The sequence below is a fragment of the Micropterus dolomieu genome, linkage group LG19 (assembly GCF_021292245.1).
Source record: "Micropterus dolomieu isolate WLL.071019.BEF.003 ecotype Adirondacks linkage group LG19, ASM2129224v1, whole genome shotgun sequence".
NCBI lineage: Eukaryota > Metazoa > Chordata > Actinopteri > Centrarchiformes > Centrarchidae > Micropterus > Micropterus dolomieu.
Window position 1 is genome coordinate 15,831,661 of NC_060168.1, and position 26,907 is coordinate 15,858,567.

General features: G+C 42.0%; 1 protein-coding gene across 1 annotated transcript in view; it reads right to left on the minus strand.

The window, feature by feature from the left end:
- The window catches only part of spock1 (SPARC (osteonectin), cwcv and kazal like domains proteoglycan 1), a 96,325-nt gene that overhangs the window by 18,492 nt on the left and 50,926 nt on the right, over positions 1 to 26,907 (minus strand). The window contains exons 3-5 of the mRNA XM_046031453.1: positions 24,331 to 24,339; positions 20,590 to 20,635; positions 5,017 to 5,125 (exon numbers count right to left, since the gene is read on the minus strand). Coding sequence (XP_045887409.1) covers positions 5,017 to 5,125; positions 20,590 to 20,635; positions 24,331 to 24,339 — 164 coding nt within the window. The remainder of the gene's footprint in view (positions 1 to 5,016; positions 5,126 to 20,589; positions 20,636 to 24,330; positions 24,340 to 26,907) is intronic.

Here is a 26,907-nt window from a genome sequence, read left to right on the forward strand (position 1 = left end):
CAAATTTCCATTTCTATGCTGATGATACTGTGATATACTGCTCTGTATCTACACCAAACCAGGCTCTTTGTCAGCTACAATTTGCTTTTAATACTGTACAATGTACCTTGTTTGACTTAAAACTTGTTTTGATTGACGACAAAACAAAACTTATGTTGTTTTCCAGTGCAAAATCACAGTCACTAGTAATAAAAATAAATAAATAAATTAGAATCAAACTCATTGACTAATTACAGCAACTCTATTTTTGGATACTAGCAGGGTTAGAAGTGAATGGTTTGCATTTTACACTTGTACAATGTGGTCTGTTTTCTTTAGCTTAAAAAACAAAAAACAAAACAAAAGATCCCCAAGGTTCTTGAATGACCACATGTAGCTGCCAGACAGGGAGTTTGTGTCAGTTTGACCTTCAGTCAAATTCAGGAGAGGTCAAAAAAAGACCACCTGCTTGACTACTTACAGCCTGATTCTTTGGCTCATTGACACACTGTGATCTCGCCCTCATTTTCCTCCGTCGTCAGACGCACACGCGCGCCCGCACGCTTACGCACACACACACACACACACACACACACACACACACACACACACACAGAGATGACAGGTCTGGAATTTTGCCTCACCTTCAGTGTCAGGGATAATTAAATGTTTTTGCACTGTCCTAGACTGAGGCCTTCATTAATCTGAAGCTGATGCATGTGCGTGTGTGTGTGAGTGCATGCATGTGTGTCTTTGTGTGTAAGCATTAATGAGTAAGAGGATATAAGAGCCCTTTATCTCCTCTACCTCCATTATTATCCACTCATATTCACAATTTTATTATTGTTACTCAAAAACGGACACAAACAACAGTACTGGATATGAGACACCAAAGTTCTGTGTCCATCAGATCATCCTTTTACCTAAAACATTTTTTAAAGTGAAAAAAAGGTGACAAACCAGACTCAAAACCCCTTTTCAGTGCAATATAATATACATAACTATGTTTTCAGTGGTGTATAAAAACCTTACATAAAAAACCTTTATGTTTTTATTACCTTAGAATGAGCCATTTCTATCTACATACACCACGGATCTCCTCACATGGAAGTCGCCATGTTGCACCGCCAAGTTTCTACAGTAGCCCAAATGGATAAACTGCTCTACAAAGCACGTTTCGTCACTATGTTGCATGAGTATGAAGAAGAAGAAGAAGAAGTTAGTTTTGCGTTGTTCAAATCACGTTTCGTTCATTTGACCTACTCATGTATAGGACTCAGGAGGAATGAGTAGTTTGGGGGAGTAATTCATTTTCACGCATGCGTGAATCTTGGACTCGAACGTTCACTTGTCACATGGCAGCTGCATGGGCTCTGTCAGCACAGGAAACAGAAAATATTAGTTCACGAATCTCAACTGTGGGTGTCTAGGTTTGAGTTGTTCGTTTGTCATGTGACAGCTCAGCTACTGTGGAGCAGACATGAACTATTCGTTTTACCACTCACATAGGTCCTCAGAGTCTTTTGTTCATTTGGCAGCCTGAGTTACTGCCAGCACCGGAGAATGAGAGGCAAGCCGGTTGTCAGGTAACAGTCACTGGACTGACATTATATAACTATTTTGTTATAAGTATGTGACATTTAATAAAAAATAACGTTATTATAGCGCAGTGATGTTGTGCTATAGTTTTAACACAGCCGTACTGTAACTTTTGTCCTGCTAGTGTTTACAGTTAACACCTGATGAGAGTTGTTCTGGGTCCGCTCCACTTCTGTGCCCTGACAGGGTTCTACCGGGAGCCGAATTACCTCCGAGGTAGTCTCCTCTCCAAAACAAATGGACCCGGTAATTAAAACATTGATACACAACAACATAGCAATGTTAAAGTTAGCCCTGTGGTGTGTTTACAGCTAACAGCTGATCCAGGACCGGCAGAGAACGCAACGTAACTTTTACTTTTTATTTATAACAGAGCCATGCTGTTGTTTCACAGCTCTTGACTGGTGAACAACCTGGCAGTGTTTGAGAGTGATGTGCTTATGTTTATGTCTCTCTGTCTGCATAATCCAGACCTGATGTGGCCGATTCTGCATCCAGACCTGCCAAACTGCTTTGTTTATATTATGTGTTTATTTCTTTGTTCCTCTCTCTGTGCTGGAGTACTTTTAAGAACTTGGTGGCTTTATCCAGATTATTATTAAATTTTTTTAATAATTTATTAAAGTTTTTTATTCATATAGTGTGCCAAGCATATTACTTCTAAATATTCCCAGCTCTGAAATCTGATGTTAATATATAGATGTTATTCATGGATAGTTAGGCTACTGTATGAATGAGCACTAGATAGTAATTATAATTATATATATACACATTTATATGGCTGGGGGCGGCGCGGTGGTGCAGTGGTTAGCAGCGTCGCAAACCCTGGTTGCCCCGGCCTTTCTGTGTGGAGTATGCATGTTCTCCCCGGGTCTGTGTGGTTTCTCTCCGGGTGCTCTGGCTTCTTCCCACCGTCCAAAGACATGTGGACTAGGTTGATTGGTGACCCTAAAATTGTCCTTAGGTGTGATTGGCTCCAGCCCCCCGCGACCCTGTACGCAGGATAAGCGGTTGACAATGGATGGATTTATATGGCTTGTCTGGTTATATACTCAAGAAAGATTGTGAAAATGGACAGATTTAGTAGTAGCGATTGAATATTGACAACATATTTTGGTGGTTTTTACATGGTTTGAAATTGGTTGTGGTCCCGTGGGGCTTTATAGAACGATGATAGAAAATGATCAAGAGGTGGATTTGTGCATTATACTTTGTCAAATAAAGCAAGCCAAGTAGCCTTCCATGTTTGAGAACTGTGCTGTTTTTAAAATTTATTTATTGCACACTAGAGTGCTGCAGCGCCGCAATAACCACCCTAGTTCAAATGAACAAAATGAACAAAATGACTTAAAAAAAGATTTGTTCATTTTAATGAACGAGATTTGAAGATTTGAGTCTGTCAAAAGATTCAAACTTGCCATCATTAGAAGTAGTAGTAGTAGTAGTAGTAGTAGTAGTCGTGGTCTGGTGTATTAGAAGAAGAGAGATGAAATTTGGACAAATGGAGGACCACATGTATTATTTAGCACAAGAGCCGACAGAGCGTTTTGGCCACCGTAGTTTCTCCAACGCGCTTGCAAAGTGAGGCATGAGCGGTCAGTGGGCAGTTGGTTGCAATTCGCAACCCTCACCACTAGATGCCACTAAATCTTAGACACTGAACATTTAAAAAGCAAATGATAATGGTTTGTTTGACTATATAGCAGATGTGGGGCAATACCAGGCACTTCCATTTCACAACTGAATGTTCACTGTTTTTATCATCATCTTTTTAATGTAAATCTTTGAATTCCAGCTTTCTACGGGAACAAAACATTCCCTCAAAACTGACAGAGACATAGCTCTAGAGTGTTATAAGTGACACAGGTTTTTACTCAGAGCTGATCAGGATGACATAAAAAACTATATAGCCAAACCTTCACCACAAAGCCCATCCTCTGCAGTGAACTGACTCAAGCACATGAAGATGTACTGAGACAGCAAAGCTATTTATTCAGGTTTAATCTCACAGCAGCACAATATGGCTGCGGCTGTTTTTGTTGTTTATCTAGGCTTTGATACTCAGGATTATGTATGTTACCATGCAGCTAATCTTCCATTGAATTAGATCAAAACATGTGTAATTGGTTTTGTAATTACCAAACGAACAGAACACAATGTGCACATCAGTCACATTTCAAATTGCATTTGATTCACCATTTGGTTCCCCATTTAGTTTTCCATTTGCCAACTCTGTAATCATTTAAGCAACACTCTGGAGCCTTGTTGTTGCATGCCATGTGGTGTATCGAGAATGGTCATTGGCAGTCACTTCAACTTGTTTGTACACCAGACGTGCAAGCTCCTGAAAAAATTAACTTAATTCTGCGGTCTCCTTAAAGTTTAAGTGTGCCATGTCGATTACTTCAGGTTAGTAGACATAAAAGCAAGGTAAATTAGCCTTGTGTTTTTCACTACAATCCCCCACAATTAATTAATCAATTTTACATTACCAATTCACTATAACTTATCTATTTTGATGAATTATCTCTGTGTAAATGATCTTATAATATTAGTTTATTAATTCCTCTTTTTACAGTATTATCAAATTAAATTGCAGTCATTGAACTGCTTCTTTAACTAAGAAGTAAATAAGGAAGTCCCATATCAGCTCATTTTTGGGTGCATGTTGGCCTAAGCTATAACTTCTAGTCACTAAAAACATCCTAACACTGATGAAAATGATGCATTTTAAACATCTATTAATCACGCATAGTTCTAAAATATTTTTTTTCAGATAATGATTAAATCTTATGCCTCTGCATTTCAGTAAATCAAGTTAAATGCTGAAAAAAATGTTATGCAAAAATAAAAGCATGTAGAGATAATCAAAAACTGACCAAAAGCAAATTAATTGAATAAATGTTCCATATACTGCAGAATTCAGTTTCTTTGGTTACTGAGAGGAAGCAATTTAAATGTCTCTGATGTTACCTTTTGTAATCTCAAACAAATAGCATTACAGAGGATTTCAGCTCATTATACCCACGTTAGCGTGTTAAACTCTGAAAAGCTGCAAGAACTGATGAGTTTGCTACTGTGTTCTGAAAAGAGAAATCTTTACTTCATATAGCTGCCCACTTGCTAAATCTCCAATTACAGTTTTCATATTATGTCATGTTTCATGCACCAACAGACCATGATGTTAGTATTGAAGCTAACCCGGGAAATAGCTTCATGTTAATGAAGGGGCTAGCTTTATTCTTATTATGAATTAGACAAATAAATCAGCACTTAAGTTCAAAGCCCATTCAGCTAACAGCACATACGGCATATTAAAGCCAAATCAGATTAGCCAACTCAGCTAACAGCAAAAACAAGATGATTGCCGTATCAGCTCATTTTTGGGTGCATGTTGGCCTAAGCTATAACTTCCAGTCACTAAAAACATCCTAACACTGATGAAAATGATGCTTCCCGAACTCACCATCCTGTACTGTCTTCTTGACTGAGCCTGAGTGAACTTTTGTTCCTGGGTCTCCATGTCTGCCAGGTTCGGCCTCTCGCTCTAAAAGTGAGAAAAACAAAACAGATTTGAATTAGTTCATACATGTTTAAAGTAGTAGTTGTGACATATGCTTATGTGTGTTAGAATAGAACAGGAGTATTCAATTAGAATTCAAAGAGGTCCAGTTACAGAAAATTTCCCGAAGCAAAGGTCTGGAACATCAAAACGACTAACTTGCGTTATCATTCAGTACCATAACGTATAGTTGTATCAACATATGTTTTTAGTCAACAACTGACTGTCAAATCAAATAATAGTCAGTTTTCACATAAAACTGGAGGGATAATAAATAATAACTACTCTAATAATAAATTCTAAATTTAAGTAAACTAAACTAAAGTGCCTAATTTTTAGAAAAAATGAAATAAGTGTAGCTTGAAGTGATGAAGTGTATTCTTAACCAATTTTATAATAAACACTCAACACATCATAACAAATGAACAGCTGGAATGCCTCCTCTTCTCTTTCATTCTACAGAGCTACCACTCCTACTTTCTCTTGTTCAGTGAGAAACGTGAGCTCTAGTTTGTCCTGCCAGCTAGCATTGGAGTTCTATGAGATATTCTGGGTTTGAACTGCCCGTGGGAGGAATGTCTCTTTTCCCTTTCTTCTCCTCAATTCGTGTGTGTTTCCAAAACGTCTCTGGTGAATCTCGCGGACTCAAGCGTCACATGAGACGATTGGAGCACATGCGATTGGTCTGTGAGTTTCCTGGGCTGCTAAACCAGTACAGTAAATGCTATAAAAAGCTGCGCAGGTTATTTGTTAACCCTCTCCTCAGTTCGTGTGCGTTTCCAAAACGTCTCTGGTGAATCTCGCGGACTCGAGCGTCACATGAGACGATTGGAGCACATGCGATTGGTCTGTGAGTTTCCTGGGCTGCTAAACCAGTACAGTAAATGCTATAAAAAGCTGCGCAGGTTATTTGTTAACCCTCTCCTCAGTTCGTGTGCGTTTCCAAAACGTCTCTGGTGAATCTCGCGGACTCGAGCGTCACATGAGACGATTGGAGCACATGCGATTGGTCTGTGAGTTTCCTGGGCTGCTAAACCAGTACAGTAAATGCTATAAAAAGCTGCGCAGGTTATTTGTTAACCCTCTCCTCAGTTCGTGTGCGTTTCCAAAACGTCTCTGGTGAATCTCGCGGACTCGAGCGTCACATGAGACGATTGGAGCACATGCGATTGGTCTGTGAGTTTCCTGGGCTGCTAAACCAGTACAGTAAATGCTATAAAAAGCTGCGCAGGTTATTTGTTAACCCTCTCCTCAGTTCGTGTGCGTTTCCAAAACGTCTCTGGTGAATCTCGCGGACTCGAGCGTCACATGAGACGATTGGAGCACATGCGATTGGTCTGTGAGTTTCCTGGGCTGCTAAACCAGTACAGTAAATGCTATAAAAAGCTGCGTGGATTAAAATAGAAACGCTCCATCACGAGGTAGTAAGTCTAAATAATAATCGGCTGTAGGTCGGCGGTCCGGAGAGGACAGCGGCTGGGTCTGGATCCGGACCGCAGTCCGCCTTTTAGTGACCTCTGGAATAGAAGATCAATGCCACTGTTCTGGACAAGGAGTCAATTAGCCTAGCTTAGCATGAAGACTGGAAGGAAGGGGAAACTACTACCCTGGTTCTGTCCAAAGTTCAAATAAACACCTATCAGCACCTTCAAAGCTAAGCTATCACCCCTGGTTTCAGCTCCTTTCTTAATGTGCAGGCATGTGATGTGTATCAATATTCTCATCTTGAAAAGTAATATGAATCTACTAAAATGTTGAGGTATTCTTTTAAATATTCAATACATAGATTATAACATTTGCTTTCAGTGCTCCAATTTCACAAATTAAAACAAGTGTGTTATGAAACAATGCTTTTAATCTCCTGAAAAAACATTCTGAAATCCCAAGCCAGGCTCGGTGGTGCTGCAAAGTTACACAAACATAATTTTTCTTGTCTGAAAGCAATAATCATCACAGCATCATTACCAACCACACAAACAAGTAGACTCAGCCACGGGAAAGCAAAGTAATGCACCTATCCATCTAGATACAAAAACACTCATCCATCCTCCCTCTTACACACACACTGCGGTACAACATCCCATATGGAAGCAGGCCAGTGGCGGCAGAGCCTCAGGGAGGGAGCAGAGCAGCCAAACACTGAGGTACAGGAAGTTTGTCATGGCTATCTGTAGACTGTGACATTAACACCGTGAGATGATTAACTCCTGAACTCATCCATCTCCTGTATTTATTAGCAAGCAAGGCTTTTGAGGATAGACTGACCATGGACTGCATATAATGACTAGGAAAAGCTGTTGGCATGTGTATATACTTGTACTCCCTACATAGTGAGGACCAGAACAAGATTTTAACCAACAGAGTGAGGACATTTTTTGGAAAGAAGACTTTCTTGGCCGGTCTTCACAACTTCACAGGGCTGTTTGAAGGTTAAGACTTGGTTTGAAGGGTTAGGGTAGAATTAGGTTTAGGTTAGGGGTAGTGTAATGGTTAGGGTCGGCATTTTAGTTGTAACTGTTAAGGTTTATGTAAGGGTCCAGGAAACGCATTATGTCACTGAGGGTCCTCACAACTATAGAAGTGTGTGTGTGTGTGTGTGTGTGTGTGTGTGTGTGTGTGTGTGTGTGTGTGTGTTTGGCGGCAAAAAGTTAGTACAACTTTGTTTTTTGTCAATATGCTCTCTATTCATTATTCTTCCACTCCTCTTTGCCAGTCCCTTGTTCTCCTCATTATTGGATGACTTTCTTATCTGAGTTATCCTCTCTGCAAGCAATCTCTCTCAAGTGCTCTCTGTAGGCCTTGTGTCTGTATATCTTTGTATCTCCCTCTGCCTCTCTCCCTCGAGACTCTCTGATGCCACTGTCACTTTCACATACTGGCATTTAGCCTGAGGGCTCCTGCTATGATCGCTAGCAACGGCTTTCTGCTCACATCCTCTAAAGTTTATTTATCCTAATTTACGATGAGAACTGGAGGCTCTATATTGGCTATGGGGCACAAAGGGCAGAATCAAAAGACACGCACAAACACACACACATTCAATCTGCCGTCTATGTGATCTACTGTTGTGTGTATCTCCCCTTGAAAACAGCCTGTTCAGCACAGTTCAAACACTGCAGTCCATTGATTCACAGCTTCATTTTGCTTTGAGTTCATTGTTGGTTTTGGCTCTGTCTTTCTAAACTGGACGTGCAGGGCAGTAACAATTCACTCTACTCACTGTGGCGACGTCTGCCAACATTTACCCTTTCTTAATCACCATTTCTCTTTGTTTCATTAGTTGCTCAGTGTTTCTCCTTCCATACCATTTCTTCTTTTCCATCCTAAACAGAAATTTAACTGCTTTGCTGATATGATTGGTTTAATCTGTTCATTAAATTAACAATACCCTTGGTGTGCCTGTGTGTATTTCCTTCCTCTGCGTCTCAGCAGGCTCCAGGTATCATTGATTACCACCTGTGTGTGTGTTTGTGTGTGTGTGACTGGTTAATTTACTGCATCCGTCTGAAATCACTGTAGCATGTATGTGTGCGTTTCAGCTGATAGTCCCATTTATGTGCTAAGACTCAACACTACAGATGCTCACCCCTCTGAAATAGCGAGATAAGAGCTGAGCCGAGGGTCATGGATATTGAGTCACTTTTTATGATGTGGCCAACAAGCCATTAAAATCAGAGCAGTATACAATGTTTAAAGAACGCCTGGAGAGCGAGCTACAAGCCCTAAGCACATTACACTGAAATGAGATATTTGTTCTTGCTCTAGCTCACACTTTATTTAATACACAGACCTGAGGTGCTCACCGTTGTTTGTTGTCCTATCTGTCTCTTTTCTTATCAGTTTCTCTCTTTCAGATTCTTTTAGCTCTTCCAGGTGCAGATCAAAGATGGTTATATGAGAATGTATTAAGAAGCAGTGACAGAGTTAGGGGAGATTAAAGATGGGCCGATGAGAAATGGAAGTAGACAGACAGCATATCTTGAGAGAGACAGAGGCTTAGTGAGTTGGAGAAATAGCTGATGAAATATATAACAATGACGAACTCTCTGCTGGGAAAACACAATGTCACGTCTAATCAGGCTGATTGGCAATTTGGAAGCTCCCGATTTTTGAGGCTTTGTTTGTGGCTGCTATGCCAAACCAGAGCGCATCACAAATGACTTCTGTTTATGCTGCCAAAACGGTTCCCATAGAAACCACTTATTCACTATGTAATCTAATTAGGCAACTGGACAGGAGTAGTAAATACCGGAAAATTTAAATTGTGAAACTTAACTTGTATTGTCTTTTCTCTGTCAGTATTGAGTCCCCTTGTTGTGTCTTGGTGCCAGATTGACTCTCCTGTGCTCCTCTGGACTGGCTGTGATAATGGGGCACTGGCTGCCATTTGTAATCTTCCCTTTGACGCGGCTCTCTGGATAATGCATTGCAATCACAGCCTCACAAATCTGTTGGGCCCATACACAAGGACCCAGAATGAAACAGCCAGAGAACTGATTCTAACATTGGTCTTGCTGACAGTACAACTGTTATCTGCAGCCAAGGACCCTTTCTCCCTGCTTGTCTCTACGTCTCCCTGCTCGGGCTTAAAGGCCTTTTCTGGGCAAATCTCCAACCTTTACAGATGGGACCAAGCAGAAAATAATGCAAATGTAGAAAAATTGTAGTAAAATTTAGAGTTTGACACTGGATGAAGGCTGAGCTGACCCGGACAACACATGGTTGTAACATGTACAGCATTAAGCGTGTTTGCATGGTTCTTATCATGTTGCCACTCAGTTAAAATATGTAAGACAGTATGGCCATAAAGTCAAGAATAGACTTAAGCTTGTGTGAACAAGTGTATGAGATTGTTTGACAGAAGGTATTTCTGCTTCCTTGTAATTGGAAAAAGTAAAAGTAAATGTCAGGACATGGCTTATATTTTAATGACTACAAGGCAGTCGCTCTCACTGCAGATTGGTGCAGTCAGTCACAGGTGAGTGGAGAGCGTAACCAAAAATGTGTGTGTGTTGTGTGTGTGAGTTCACTTTGTGTATTGTATGCAAAAAACTAGGCTAACCTGGGTGTGCGTGCTCATATTCCTCTGCTTGGCTAATTAAATTAAAATCACTTATATATTACTCTCTTTATGAGGCTCAACTTGGAAATAGTAGTTTGACAAAATGAACACAAGGTCCTCTTACTAGCTTTTACAGGAGATTCCAACTACATCTCACAATCTTTGTTAGCTCATCAGAGTTGGATCATGGGAAGGCAACTGAGCAAATCTGCTGATAAAGATGGTGCGATGCAGTTGAAAGGTCCAGAAAAAGCAAGCAAGTGGACCTTGTGTTTAGATATCATTGTTTATCCAATTTTTTCTGTTTTTATCAGCCTTTAACAAACACTCTTTCCCATAAGCCTTTGACCACCATGGGTTAAACGCCACAGCTTGACAAAAGAAGTGAGTCCATGGGTGAGTCGAGGCAGAATGGTTAGTTCAGACATGTCTGTACTAACAGCAGGACAGAGAGGATGTTGGAATGATGATATTAGAAAAGCTTGCTGAATTTCATTGATGTGAACAAAACCAAGTTACAATGATTTAAGTACCCACTGTATGGTGCTGGTAAAATTTCATGGGAGCTGTCGTATGTTCAAAAAATAATCGTTATGTAACTTTGTTCAAATCACGGAGGTTTACCTTTCTAATAGCAAGAGCTATAGTGGATACCAATTTGTCTTAGAATATGGAAAGTAAAACCCAGAAACACGCATCATCTTTTCAGAAAGGCCGATGAAAGAAATGCAGAATGAGAGATTGCATTGAGTTACAGAAGCTGGTGAAAGTGACTTCTCACTCATTGGTCCTGGGTCAGCTTTGGGCAGTGTGTTGGCGCACCATGAACATATGAAGTCCTGATCTGAGTATAACAGATTTCTGTTTAATCACACCCACAGGGTGAGCTGGGCTGCCCGGGACACAGGCCAGTTTCACCCACCCACACACACACCTACCTCCTTACAAAGCTATAGAATTCAGCAGAACATGCACAGAGGCCTAACAGGTTAACCATCCATGACTGGCAAATAGACAGGCCAATGAGCTGTCACCATGGTAACAAGTTCATTGCGAACGATTCTCCAATCTGTCCTCATGCATGATGGAGACAAGACGGGTTATGACATTCAATTGCAATGTGTAATTTCTGTTTAATTTAATCACTGTTCCCCTATCCTTTAATATCACACTCTGTGCATTTTGACCAAAGTAGCAACGGTTGAAATACAAATTAATATTTGCATTTCTCCTCTCACTGGAGAGTACTGTTTCTTGATGAGTTTTTCTACTACAGAGTTCCTGCTGGGCAAAAGAAGCTGATGAAAGCAAAGAGAGAACAGACAAGACTACAATTACACAGGGGGATGTGACAATAATAACCAAACCTCTTAAATATTAATCAAATATGTATGAAAACGACCAACAACAAATTCTCACAGGCTTTCGTCTGTGTTTTTATGTCACTGTGGTGTGTTGATTCACATTCAGCAATTGTTCATCATTATGTAATTTTCATCAGATGAACTCAATACAGAAACAATAGAAAACTCTGGAGAAACAGTGCACAGAAAGAGGTGTTTGAAGTGAAGAGGTGGTGAGAGATATATGGCCTGGAAGTACAGTATGAAGAAGATACAAGTGAAACTGGTGAGAGAATTTAGAGAAAGTGAGGGTAATGTTTAAAGAAAAGGCAGAAAGGAGAGCGAGAAAACAGTGACTGCAGTGAGGGGGACACATAGAGCAGGGTTGCAGGGTACACTGTATTGCTGCATGAATATATTTTGCGGGAAGCAGCACTTTATATAGGATTCTGTTGGTTTAGTAAATTGGCTGCCAGCAAAAATTGACACAAAACTTCACCTCCACAGGATGTTAAGTGTGTGACTGATGCAAAAAATTTGCATATATATGTTTTTAATGCTCAAAATATGTTCCCATGCTGGCGCCATACACGTCACATAAACAGTGAACATATGGAGACATCAAAAGCAAGTGTTTTATACCATATATTTTAACAAAACAAAATGTATCCACATACTGTATGTTGGAGTGATATACTGTACTATTTTAAAGCATTAACAGACCATTATAAAGCATTATGACTATTTGAGTCAGACAATTATTCATCCTGCTCTGTTGGTATTTAAAATGCATTTACAGTATCACCTACATCATATGAACAGCTTCTACAGCAGTGTTTGTGGTGGTAGAGCTTCTTAGAGAGAAAAAGCCTTCATAAGTATGACCAAATTATAGCTATTTTCCAAGCTAAAACAGCCATAGTTCATCATCCCAAAGCAATTATCAAAACTACTGTCAAATGCAAATGACAGAACTTCAATTGGAGTAAAATAACAATAAAGTACAATATTCCACAAAATCACAACAGGGTGGTGATGGCACAATGGATAAGACACGTGCCTTTGGTGTGAGAGACCAGGGTTCAATTCCCTACTGTGACCCATCTACTAATGTGTCCGTGCGACCTCTGACATGTATAGCAATTGTAAGTCGCTTTGGATAAAAGTGTCAGCTAAATGTAAACATCAGCATCTAATATGCAGAAGCCCAATGTACAATAAACCTCTAATGTTGTTTCAAGAAAGCCATTCATGCCAGCAAAAATCACACTAGCTACAAATAAAATGGATTTTGTTGCAAGAAAGTTTAGTTTGGCCTGCTCTCACCAAACAGATACAGAAAAACGGAGTCACACAGAAACCACAACTAAATCAACAGCACAATCCTGACATGTGGATAATATCAGTATACTGATGAGCTGGAACATATGTTCATTTCAGTGAGGCAAAGCAGCCAACTGGCCATACAGACTGTAACTTGTTCGGAACTTTTCTCAGTGGGATTAGTTTGGAATCAAATACATGTTTACCACAGCTCCACAATAAGCTACACATCAACTGCTGGACCTCATTACGCCACAAGAAGTCTAGAAAACAGATTCACCAGTGGTGGATTTGATCGTTTGCTGCTCAGTATCACCAACAAATCATTTGTGATCCCATTGATTTCAGTGGTTAGATGCTGTGGAGGGACACATTCATCGGCAAGTGATTAATCAGGGGACTGGATCTCCCCCCATCAACCTTCCTGCTGCTGATTATTCTCCAAGGGCAACCAGTGATTCATTAGTCAAACTGAGATCAGCAGGTGGTGACTGATGCCACTATACTTGCGGCTGTACTGACCCCCAAACAAGTGCTGATGTCATTCACTCTGTATGCACACTTTATTTTCTTTGTTTTACAGTTTCCTCAAATTCTCTCTTCATTTTTAATTCACTATTATTTCTTCCTATCTACAATTTTCAGTGATTCTAATCCATTAAATGTGATCTTCAGAGAGAACAATGTCTCTTTGGCCACCCGTTCCTTTGCTACAGCACAGGAAGATAGTGTCAAAACAAATCAGTATTGTAGCTTTGATAAGGAAAGGGATTCAGGCGTTTTCCCTATCATGCCCCGCATTGGATGACTCATATCTGACGCCTGTCATGCTGACACTGAATGGAGTCAAAAGGTGAACAGTTATGAGTGTGGTGGTGCCTGTAGTACCAGTTGGGTGAAAATGGGACCCGCTAGAAGCAATTCAGACACATGAAAACAGCAAATGTTCCCAAAGCAGGCCAGATTTATTCACTGTGTAATTGTTTTGCTGTCCATTACTCCCAGGTGTGTTGTTTGTGTAGGAGTAACTGCATTGTGCATGGTGCATAGTGACGTTAGCAGCTCTGCAGCACGGGAGCAGTCATATTGCAGCAGCAGTGCATTACTGCAGCAGAACAAGCAAGGGAAAAAAGAAGATTGGGAAAAATGTTTTTTATGCACTCCCATAACAAGTCTAATTGGCACTGAATGTCTCTATAGAGAAGTGCACAGCTGTCACATTCTCAAGACGACGAAGTCACCTCACTATGTCCTGTCAAAATGTTGCAGTGACTCCCATGCATGGAGAGTGCCATGTGATGTGGGCAGTTTAAGAACATAGAGACATTTAAGAAAAGGAAAGGGCATTCAGGAGGAGCTTTTTCTAACATTTGAAATGTGTTAGAAATGGTTCTATCTCACACAGGCTCCGCCCTCTACTGGACTCTGTGGGTACTATCTCCTCCAATCACACGCACATACTTGCCCACTGAAATTGTATCGTGCACATAGCTGACCAATAGGACGTCGCTACCGATACGTGCGTGGCGTATTAATAGCAGTGTCCCTACTGCCTCAGCATCCTTTTTTCTTCAGCAAACGGCGAACTGCTCACTGAATTCACCACCTCCACGGATGGAGTCACCACTTCTGGAAAATTATCTTTGCACCCAGGCGAGGTGACCAATGTCCTGTCCGGACGAGTCCAGTTCCCCACTTGAGCTAGCTGTGTTGAACTCGCCACTTCGGTTGGTTTCGTTTCCTCCACGAGCGGCTTGTAGCGCCTGTTGCAGCAGGCGAGGCTGTCTACTCTGCCATTGCTTCACATGGAAGCTGTGAGCTTGAGGCTGACGTCAACACCGGTTGGCCTTTTTCAACTCCGGCCGTGGTGCGCACCACGGATCAACAGACCATGGAGTATTCAAGGACACCACAGAGAGCAGCAAGCTGTGGTGCTTTCAAAGACACCAGGTTGCGACTGGCCCTGGTGTGTTCAGGGACACTACAGCCCATTCGACATCGGCCCCCCCTTGGGCTAAACTTCCATTTAAAGTTTGGCGGTGGAGAGTGCCGAAGACGCGTTGTCCACGTGTCCACATTTTCATGCAGAATGGCGACACCGTTGCATGCTGACAAGCTGGGTGGACAGCATTCTGAGATGAGGCTACTCTCTTCAGTTCTGCTGTTCTACACTGTGGTGATGCTTGTGAATGTTAAACTGTTTATTAAAAACACATTACATTCTTAAAAGTGCTAATTCATCACCACCAACCCCATCCCATTGAGCTAGCCGTGTTGACAGCATTCTGAGACGATGGCTAATCTCTTCAGTTCTGCTGCATACCATCAGTTTTCCTGGACATAATGGAAGCCAGTCTATCCTCTCAAGAGGAAGTGGACTTCCTGGCCGCCGAGATCCAGCAACTTCTGCTGAAGCAGGCTGCATTTCTTGGCTTCTCCTTTCAGGGGGTAGCCTACAATTACATTAGGCTCCCCGTCAACTACTTGCTAGCCCCCCACACACTCAGCAGATGCATCGCACTGCAATCGTTGCACGAGAAGGGCATGGGGGTTCTACTCACAACCTTATGGTCATGGAGAGATTGAAGCCTTGAGTGATCTCCACACAGCCCAGTTGATTTTGCACCTCAACAGCCTGGGGTTGCGATCAGTTGGGAAGAGAGCTCCCCTCAGCTGCTGCAGCGAGTGGAGTATCTGGGGATTATGCTCAACTGCAACCCTCCAAGAGCGTATCTGTGCACGTCGCAGCACTGTCAGTGATGCTGCTGTTGGGCCTCAGGGCAGTAGTCCATCAGGTGGTCCCTCTGGGCTTGCTGCACATGCGATGGCTACAATGTTGGTTTGCCAGCCTGCCTCTGGACCTCAAGAGGCAAAGGTAATGTATGGTGACCCCCCCCTTTTAAACTCGAGTGCAGGAGGACCTGCGATTCTGGGGGTCTCTTGCTGTCTGGCAGCACGGGTACTGCTCAGCAGGGTGTCTTCATCCATGTCAGTCTTCATAGATGAGTCTCTCACTGGATTGGGAGGGACCTGCCAGGGGAGTGCAGTGAGTGTTGTGGCTCCCTGAGGAGAGCCGAGGGGGCCACACACCACATGTCCACAATCCACTCCAGGTTGTGTTTCTAGTGTGGTGGTGCGTTTCCTCCAGCGCGTACATCAACAGACAGGGCGAAGTCCAATCCACGGCTCTGTTGGCGCTGGCAGGGAACCTATAGACATGGGCATCAGAAAACCTGCTGTCTCTGAAAGCCCTTCACGTCCCAGGCTTGGAGAACGGCGGTGGCTGACCTCATGTCGAGGGCTGGCCCCCAACCGAGCAGGTGGAGACTGCACAACAATGTGGTTCAGCAGATCTGAGCTCGCTTCGGGAGAGCGGAGATAGATCTGTTTGCCAACACCCATTGCCCGCTGTGGTTCTCAATTCAGCCACAGGACAGCCCACCCTTGGGGATGGACGTGTTAAACACGCACCATTGCCAGAAGGGCTGCTGTATGCGTTCACCCCCACTCCATCTCATCCCTCCAGTTAGGTGAGGCGGGAATGGTTGTTCGTCATTCTGGTAGAAGTGACGCAGCCTACAGTGACAGAGCCCTGGCCTGTACATATGGTCTGGGGGGCTCTGTCACAAGGGTGAGGCTTCATATGCACAATGCTGGTGTTGGACCAGGCTCTCCAGGTTTTGCTTCTAAAATTGTGGAGAGGCAGAATCAGGCTGATCTATCCACTGAGGTCGCACAGACCATCCAAGCGGCGGGCAGTCTCCACCAAGTCTTGCTGTAAAGCTAAGTGGTTGGGCTTTCAGCGTTGATGCATTGACAGGGAGACGGATCTGCCTACCTGTTCGGTGGGATCTGTTTTCTCTTTTCTGCAAGGTCTGATGGAGAAGGGGCTGTTGTGCTGCTCCATCTCTCCTGTCACAGGGGGTTTGGTGACAGAACAGTCTTCACCCACGTGATACGCTTTCTACAGGGTGTGAGAAGACAGCGACCAGTGTCTCAGTAGGACTTGCTGCTTGTGTTGGTGGCTCTAATATCTGCAACTTATGAGCCCCTGGAGCAGTCCCCATTGAAAATGCTATCTCTTGAACAACGCTGCGCCTTGCTCTCACCTCTGCTAAGAAGGTGAGTGAGCTGTGTGCCTGTCGGTTCACCCCAGCTGCATGCTGGTTCTTGGTGTCCACAGTGCAGCTGGATTGAGACAACACACCTCCTTTGTTCTTAAGAATATAAGGAGCATGTTCAGGTCCAAGACAATAAATCTGGATGCTTTCTACCCCCCTACCCCACTTAGGGTGCAGGGAGGTGAGAGTGCATCTGTTGTGTCCATGTGTGCTAGGCTAACGTCCTATGTAGAGCACACAGCCCCCATTCGATGCACTGGTCAGCTGTTCAACTATTTCAGTGATAGTGCAGTCAGTAAAACCCTGTCCAAGAAGAGCCTGGCCAGCTGGCTCTGTGAGTTACTCTCCCAAGCCTGTACACGGGCGGGAACAGACCCACCCTTAGCGGTGCGTGCACATTCCACTCGGAATTGTCTACGACCCTTTTTCAGCGGGGTGTGTGTCGAAGAGATCTGCACAATGGCATCTTGGCCCTTACTGTGCCAGTTTGTGCGTTTCTATCTCTTGGTTATGTCGGGCTCCTTCTCGGGATCCAGCTTGCAAGTGCGACCTAGGATCGGAAAGGTGAGGATCTGGTGACTACTTGGTGTAGAGTGGGAACATACACTGGCAGTGCCTGACGTTTCAGTGAGAAGTCAGGGCAGTGCAGGTGTTAATGGTCAGGCCAAGCCCCTTTCGGTCCAGCGACCTTCTCAGGGGTGTCCCACCATTCTGTCACTAGGGGATGTGGTGGTCGGGGCTTTGTGTGGTGGACTTTGGCTTGTCGTGGCTAGGGCGGACAGTCATCGGGCTCCACCCACTGTACCCATAGAGTCCAGCAGGGCTCCGCCTGTGCTTATAGAACAAGGGTTACCATATCGTAACCTTCGTTCTATCTCACACAGGCTCCGCCCTCTACCGATGAGCCCTGCCGCTCTGACGGCGTCTGCTGAAGAGGCGGTCAAATGCTGCAGTAGGGACACTGCTATTTATACGTCACGCAAGTATCGGTAGCGACGTCCTATTGGTCGGTTACGTGCACGATAAAATTTCAGTGGGTAAGTGCGAGTGTGTGATTGGAGGAGGTAGTACCCATAGAGTCCAGTAGAGGGCTCCACCTGTGCTTATAGAACTAGGGTTACCATATCGTAGCCTTCGTTTCTACTGTGAGCTTTACTGTCTCCTGCCACAATTAAAGGAAAACTATAGTTAATTGCATCCTCTCCTTTTTGTCACTACGGCCATCAGTTCTATTGGTTACAGTAACATTGTACTCACCAAAGTAATGAAATCTCTTGCTAAAATATACTGTAGGTCCAACTGGTCAACAGAAATGAGTGGTCAGAAGAGCATGTAGGTTGAAAACACATCCCATGTTAGTAAACTTCAAGAGCTCATACAAATTAAACAACAAAATATGATCTCTAGAATGACATATAGAAGTGTTTTTTGCAGGATTACATAATTTCTCTGCTCCTTCCAAAACCCTTAACCACAGACATTGAAAAACCCACCATCTTACTTCTTCCATTGCTCCCATAATAATTACTATGGTTGCTAGAGGGCTTTGTCACTTAAAATAACATCAACAGACGTCATTTTGGGGTACTTGCTGAAATGACTGGGCCGTGTCCTTTAATTTCTACCTACTTCAACCAAAAACGACAATCCAACTTTCACATTCACTTCACACAGTGATCGGCTATCTGTGGTGGAAAGTAAGGAGGTCAACACAGGTTGTTTATTCTTCAGTAAGAACTGGAGGTGAGATTTTAACGGTCAGCTTCAGGTCAACAGAACCTAGCTAACGTTGCTGCTCCGGGACTAATGTTAGCTTGTGACGCTTCCATCTCCTTGTAGACTTGTCTCTCTTATTGCCTGTTGTGGTCCTGCTCGGAAAGCCCTGATGTAATCATCCACATTTTAACTCTTTAATGTCAGACATGCATTACATTATTGGGCATCCCAGATGAGTCTGTGAGCTGTTCGGGAGTTCAATACACATCTGTAAACCCCACACATAAACAGATAGTCTGGCCCGAACATCGGTATCGACCAAGGTCCCAGACTAGATTTCTCTTCCAATTGTCGGGGGGGGGGGGGGGGGGGGGGGGTTGCATGTGGGAGAAATCATCCTAAGCAAATCAGAGCCTCCATGTTTGGAGAACAGTGTGTCAATCATACAGTAGCTCTACAGTAAGAAAAAATCTGTTTTAGCATCGGCTTCTGTGCTACTTATAGAGTTTGGCACAGAGGATTCCTCCATAACATTGGAAGAATTTAGTCCCTGGTTAGGAGAACGATGCTCTGTTTACTTTTTGTCTTATGATATCTCTGAGAAACCAGAGAGTAACTCTAGAATCTGATGCACAGAAGCGAGGCTGTTCTCATTAGGCTCAGTATCCATGAGGAGCTGGCCCAGATAAACCTGCTCAGCAAGCCCTTCCCTGAAGAGTTACAGTTACTGTGCTAGATATGCAAAACCAAGCCAGCACAGAACAGAATGTACTCAGTGGTAAGAAGATTTAAAGTCTTTCTGAGAGGTGCAGTCCAATCAACCCCCCCAAACGGTGTGTGTGTATGAGTGCCAGTGTGTGTGTATGTGTGTTCACATGTGTGTGAGACAATGAGACAGAGTGTGCGTGAGAGTAAGCGAGTGTTTGTAATAATTGAGTTTAGTCAAGAGTTACTTGGGGTCTGAGAGCATTACACACTTGAGTGTGATTGATAAAGTGGACTTGGCATTGTATAGCAAGTCCATAAGCAGTATGTAACTGTGAAAAGTAGCAGCATTTGGCCTTGGAAAAACACACACACACACACACACACAATTGTGTTTTCATCACTTCAGAGGACGTTACATTCATTTACATTCATTTCCTGGAGACTTGCCCTAAAAATGAATGATTAAGTGATAGGGCCTTGTGATTTGTCCCAAAAGAAAGGTGAGTTGCCACATGAGTAAAACACGCTGACACACAAACACACACACACACACACACACACACACACACACACACACACACACACACCTATGTTTAATATTGGAGACTATTGGATTTTGTTAATAGCTCAATCAACAGCGCAATAACTTAATTTGGAGTCCTTCTACTTTACATGCTATAAACTGTAACATTAAAAGACATAGAGTGAAGGATGATTCATGTTTGCTGTGAATGAGACTGGCAAAACTAATATATATAAAACTAAACAATATCATCAGCACATGCTTTTAAAGGCTACTACAATGAACTTGAAAGGTACAGAAAATGTAAAACATGAGCATTCCTTAAGGTCTTTGTCCTGTGGTAACGATGGCCATATCTCTGTGTTAAATGTTATTTTTAGCTAAAGAAAATTACTCTCTTAAAAAGTCTTGGATCAGAAGAATACTTCTTAGTTTGAAGAATATATTTTCTTCCTGTACATCCCTTTGTAATTTAACAAAATGTGTCAAACATTTCATTGCGTCAGTGTATCATGTTGTTTAGACAGTCTAACATTGGCTTATTTGTCAAGTATTCAATGACAACTTTCAAAAAGTATGGAGGTATCTACTCTAAGTCTCATATACAGTTTGCATTAGTATAAACATTAGAATCAAACACAAACAAGACTCACCTTGGTCTAGAGACTTAGCAGGAGCCCAGCTTTTGAAGTAGTCATCCTGAGTGGAAACACAACACAAGAAACTGGGTTATGAAAAAGTAACTCCATGCCAAGAATATCACTGAATTATTTTGTAGACCACAGACAGAACAGCCCAAATACTAAACCAAACTACTGAGAGGTCCTGTCCTTATTCTTCTCTCATTTTGTACTTTCATACTTGTGTTTTGTAAAAATTAATGTTTGCTGTGGAAAATGAAAAAAAAAACATGTTTTTTCTAGTAGAAAATGGGATTCACTTTGACAAAAACATTTAATGTCAAGGTCAAATGGACTTCTGCTCTGAAAAACAATTTAAAAAGAATTGTTAGTCTGAGAAAAATTTACATTTTAGCTGTTGGCATGTTCCCAATTATATTGGAAGAAGCAAATATTTACATTTATTAATTTAGCTGACGCTTTTATCCAAAGCGACTAACATTTGCTATATATGTCAGAGGTCGCAAGTGTCTCAGGGATACTTTGGTGGGTGTGTCACAGTGGGGAATTGAACCTGGGTCTCTCACACCAAAGGCACGTGTCCCACTGCTCTATCACCACCCCATTTCACATTATTCTTATTGTTCAGATACAGTAGGGAGAAAGCCTCATCAACTGAAAATATTAACACAGAAAGTAATAATTGGCTTCTCTCAGCTAAGCTGAGTTGAGCTGAGAAGAGGTTTAGATTTGTTAAGCCAAACGCACTTTGATTCAATGGCTCTATTCAAGAGTGGATTCCCTGCTCAGCTAGAGACATCTCCTATTCTGTAGAGCAATTAAAAGCCTCATTATCAAAAGAGCTTAAATATTGTTGTTTAGTGACATGTGCATATCATGGTTAACAGTCTATGAATCAGCTCATAGGACTAACATGTAGGTGAAAGCAGGAATAGCAGCAGCAAAAGCAGTTCTGCATAAACAACCATCAGTAGACCTCTCTGTACAGGTTGATGCACAGGGAAGTCAGCTGATGATCAGCTGATCTGTGGGCTCTAAATAGCCCGAATCTTCTCTGTGAGCTCCGTTTTTCAAGATTTGCTTGTTTAGCATTTAAAGCACTATAAATGGTTTATAACACACTATAATTTACCTGTCAACACAACATTTAAAGTTTTTATTAATATACAGTATTTGTCAACAGTCATAACTTCTCCTATGAAAGCATATTTTTGATCATTACAACACTGTTTTACTAAATTGTCATTTATCATCTGTTTATAAAGCAGCCTCAACTTATGGATGCCAAAAAAAGTTACAGTTGGTAAATAAAAATACATTCAGAAGGACTTCTGCTTACAACCACATTACAGTGTGGTCTAAACCATTTATTAAATGTTTGTAAAGGCTAAAGAAAGGGAGTTAAATTAAAGTGTTACTAAGTTAGGCATTAGCTATACTTGCCCATACGCACACTCACACACACACAACCAGACACACGCACACACATGCAGACACACACACATGCAGACACACACATACACACACACACACACACGCACGCGCAGACACACACACGCAGACACACACACACACACACACACACACACACAGTGGTGTCTGCATTTGAAATCGTGCCTGGAGCGAGCCATATGTGTGTCAGCAGGGATTGTCAAGTGACACTATGGGAACGACGCAAAGAAAACCTGCTGAGTTAGATCTCTACCTCCGTCATTATTGAATAAAAGAGAGAGAGCGAGAGAGAGATGGAGAGGGAGAGAAAGAGAGTGAGGGAGGAGGGCGGGCGAGAGGCTAAATTAAGCAGTGATAGGAAACAGTCCACAGAAAATGGACAGTTGACCCACTCATCCAGTCCTTGTTCTATAAATGACAACTGCCGACAGTTGAGCCAACACAAAAGTTTGAAATGAGGAGATGAAACCTAATTAGCTTCTCCCTTCGGACCTTACTTCACTAATGTCCTCACTTCTTTTTATTTCATGTCCATCTCTCCTGCTCTCTCTCGATTATAAAACTACCCTTTATGGCAGTGAAAGTGCAAAGTCAGAGCTTACTAAAAAGTAATTTCTGCAAAGCGCTAACCGAGGCCTTAGACAAACGTGAGACCATGATAATTTTATTATGCGCTTCTACAATGACATTGAATTCCCATGCTTTAAACACTCCCTTCTCTTTTAAGTGCTTTACAGTATGAGCACTCCGTTGTCAGCTACAGAAGAGAATTATAATAATTTGAAGCTGCAGGTACAAACAGCACATCCGCAATAAAGCATATAAGGCCCTAATAGGTCATAATTGTACCTATTGAATTTTCTTTTTGGCAGCAGCTTGAGATTGTTTTGATCCTTTAGATTGAATTTTTGCTTACAGCAAATAAAATGTAGATGAAACAAAATCAGAAAGCATGGTGTAGAAAACTAAACAAAACAAAGGAAATACTTCTGTGTACTTTTGGTGGGGGCTTTTTTTATGGTTTGGGCTTAGCCACTTAGTTATTTTAACCTTAGAAATGTAATGCTACAGCATACAGCAACAGCATGACAATGCCCCTGTGCACAAAGGAGATCATTTCACAATAAAGAAATGATGTTCATACTTTGGTAAAGAAGAACATAATAACCTCTACCTAATCCAACACAGATAAAACATTACCACCAGAGCTGGACATCACTAAAACTCTTGTGTTGAATGATTGGATCAAACCGATCTCACTCCCAAGTCATCACATATGGACGCATGGTCAAGACCCCTTGGCGCCCGTTTGTAACACACTAGGAAGCCCCTTAGCGTCATAGTTAAGCGCACTGAGGGAATCCATTATTTATGAACACTAAAAGCTGGTGTAGGATGTGTAGTAACAGGAACTGGAAAGTCAGAGTAAGGAGGTGGCTGGGGTGGGTCAGAAACAGGACTTTTTGCCCAGAAAACAGGTGTTCATTTCCAATGTGAAAGAAAAAGTCAACATGGATTGTTTGTAGTTACTTAATTTACATAGCTTATATAACGTACGTAAGTTACATAAGTTACGTTACTTAACTTCTGTAAGTAACATAGTTATTTTAACCCAAACCATGATGTTTTCCTAAACCAAACCAAATAGTTTTGGTGCCTAAACCTAACCAAACTGTGACTTTTCACAACGTTAACCACTAGTCTAACTGGACGTTGCATATTTATTATTACTAACTAATGGTACCCAGGGTGTAAAAAACAACGCCAAGGGTTCGTCCCTAGGTGACGAATTGTTGAGGAAAGCCCAAAAGAATAGAGGCAGCTTAATGCCCATGGTTTTGAAATTAGATGAGCAACAATCAATATGGTGGTGTCCACATACTTTGATCATACACTAAAAGCTTTCCTGGTTTCTATCAGTATGACAGACATAGACACTACACAAGCTGAATCACAAGAAACATCTAATTCTCTTTTTTTTTACTCAAGTTAACATTACTGAAAGCTATGCTGTGACTTGACCTTAGCACTTCAAAAACTTGATATACTGAAGAAATTGCAACATTGAAAGTGCTTGAAAGTGAAACCTATCAAACCACTATGGCAAAATATTAATATGCTGAACTATACCACATTATGGCTGACCAGCCACCCAACCCGCTGTGCATTTAAATCAGCTACACCTCTCCAGCTCTGCAACAATGTCTTAAAGCAAGTGTCAAACACTACAATGTCTGGGGCTTCGAAAGATACGTTTCAAAATATTATTATCAAATTACAAACATAATGTTGATTACTTACCTCCGCTTCCTTTAAATGATTGCAGAGGAGAGAGGCAGAGAAACAGAAGGGAGAGAGGAAAGAAAGAAAGGTCAGTGATAATGGCACAGTATACTATGTCTATCAGATCTATTGCAACCCTGCGCTACTCATTCTGAATACTGAGCTCAACTCCAGAGATTCATTTAATAGGAATCTGATTCTGAAGGTAGAATACCAAAGGACTCACACATACACACACTTGCACTCGCAGCCTTATGAGACAGGCTTATTTGATGTGGCATGTAATTTGAAACACATTGAGGGCAAATTGTACAGGCTTAGAGTTGAGGTGCGGCATAAAGGGAAAAGAGGGAGAGGAGAAAGAAAGAGGGAGAAGCAGGGAATTTGTGCAAAAGTAGAAGCAAGAGGAAAAGGGGTATATGAATTTAGTGCCTTTTTAATGTGCTAAAATGTGGTTGAGAGGAGAGGAGAAGAGAGTGTTAAATGTTTTTTTGTGTGTGGAGGTTTTTCCTTATCTGAATGAGGGTGTTGTATGTTTTGCCCTTTACAAAGCCAAAATTTCAAAATTGAGTTACGACTACAATCTTTACAAACTTTTTGGCATGAAAACAGCATGTGAGCCATACTGCCAGACAGGAGAGATAAATGAAGAGAAAACTAGCTGAGGAGATAGCAATGGCTAGCCTTAGCTAATGCTAAAACTAAATTTACTCACTAAATTTACTAGCTATTAGCTAATCTGTCCTTAAAAAACATCCATTTTAATGAACCACCATCTTGGTATTTCAATTTGCTATTCCACACAACTAAATTTAATTATGACGGAGAATAAAACTCAGCTGAACTCCTACTGAAGCTAAATAGCTTAGCAGAGTAGCAGTCTCTCAGCTTCTGACTCTAACATGAACGTTTGGTCAAGGCCCCTTGCATGCGTTTTTGGACATGTAGGTCTGGTTTCTGAACCACCCCAACCACTGTCACACTACGCCTGCTTTTAGTGTTCATAAATGACACTACAGGGCTTCCCCCAGTTCATAGAACTATGACACTTAGGTGCTTCCCAGTTCATTACAAACGGACGCCAACGGGTCTTGACCATGTGTCCGTATGTGATGACTTGGGAGTGAGAACGGGTTCTTTCTGTACCTGTTTACAACACCCATGGGTAACCCAATGACCAGGTTGGATCACAGGCCATTCGAGAGCCTGTTTAGAATCCGTGAATACTTCTGTGTGGCTTTATCTGAAGCAGATCCAGTGGAATAAATAAACTTGTTGTCTTGTTGATTTCTGTACCATCTGGGCAATTGGCGACATGTTGGTGCTTTCTGCTGAGTTCATTTTGACCTGCAGCTACAAACATGTTGTATACAAGAGCAAGTGTTTCATCTGTTATCATCAGATAACAGCATTTACTGTGCCCAGCAGAGGACTGCTGATGATGTGCTATTGCCTGAGATGTAGGCTACCTGCACTGTTTTTTACTAGCTGGTGTTACTTAAGGTTGATAGCAGTTGCTACTAGCCCTCTTATTATTCAATCTAAGTCTCAGGGATAACCTTTCTTTGCCTAGGACCCCCATTAATATTTTACTGCACTCATCTCAAAGCATTAACTGGCTGTTTAGTTTGCTGTGACACTGCCCCAATGTCATTCAAACCCTTTAAAGTGATTACCAGGAGATAAAACTGTTTCATTATAATCATTTCACCTTTGTTGGAGGTGGTGCTGTAATTTTCAGCAGTAAGTTTCACAGTGAAGGAAGTCTTTCAAGTGAGTCCATTTAAAGTTGAAAACACTGAAGGAGCTTGTTGGCAAGCAAATATTTCAACCATTTAACTAAGTCTTTATTAGGTTTTAATTTATATCTGCTTAAGATCTGGCACAACAGCTGTGAAAATGGGATTTGTTTATTATAAAACCGTACATGAGGCAGTGCATTTAGCAGTGCCTCCATTTTAATTATGGTTAACTGACTGCATGTCTATGTTCAAACACCTTCATGTCGCAGTGAGTAGTTCCATTAGACACTACTATTCAGCAGCTAGACAATCAAGTTAAACTAGGCTGCAGTGTTCAGACAGCCTCCCCACAGGAAGATAAGGGGCAGACATCTCATTGACGAAATGTAGTAGGAAAAGAGTGAAAAAAACTTGGTGAAAACTACAAATCGGCATATACAGTATACATGGTCTGTGGACTGTGGTGATGGGAACCCCAGTTTCTAGTGTGAAAGTTAGACTGTCAACAAATTACCAAAGATATTGTTTTACTGTGGAGGACAGTCTTTGAATTATGTATTGGTACATGTAAACATCATATCCCAGGACTAGAAACGTCTCGGGTTACGTATGTAACCCTGGTTCCCCGAGAAGGGGAACGAGAGACTGCGTCGGTTACGACACTATGGGAACGCCTCTAGGCGAAGCAGGTCTGAACGTGAATGAAATCACTCCAATCCTATTGGCCTGTTGCTAGAACGGTAAGGTGTGACGGAATAACCGGAGGAGTATAAAGCACACCTGTACACACTCATCATTAGCTTAAACTATGAAGCAGGCGCTTCAGGCGGGGAGAGAGGTGCGGCGGACCGAC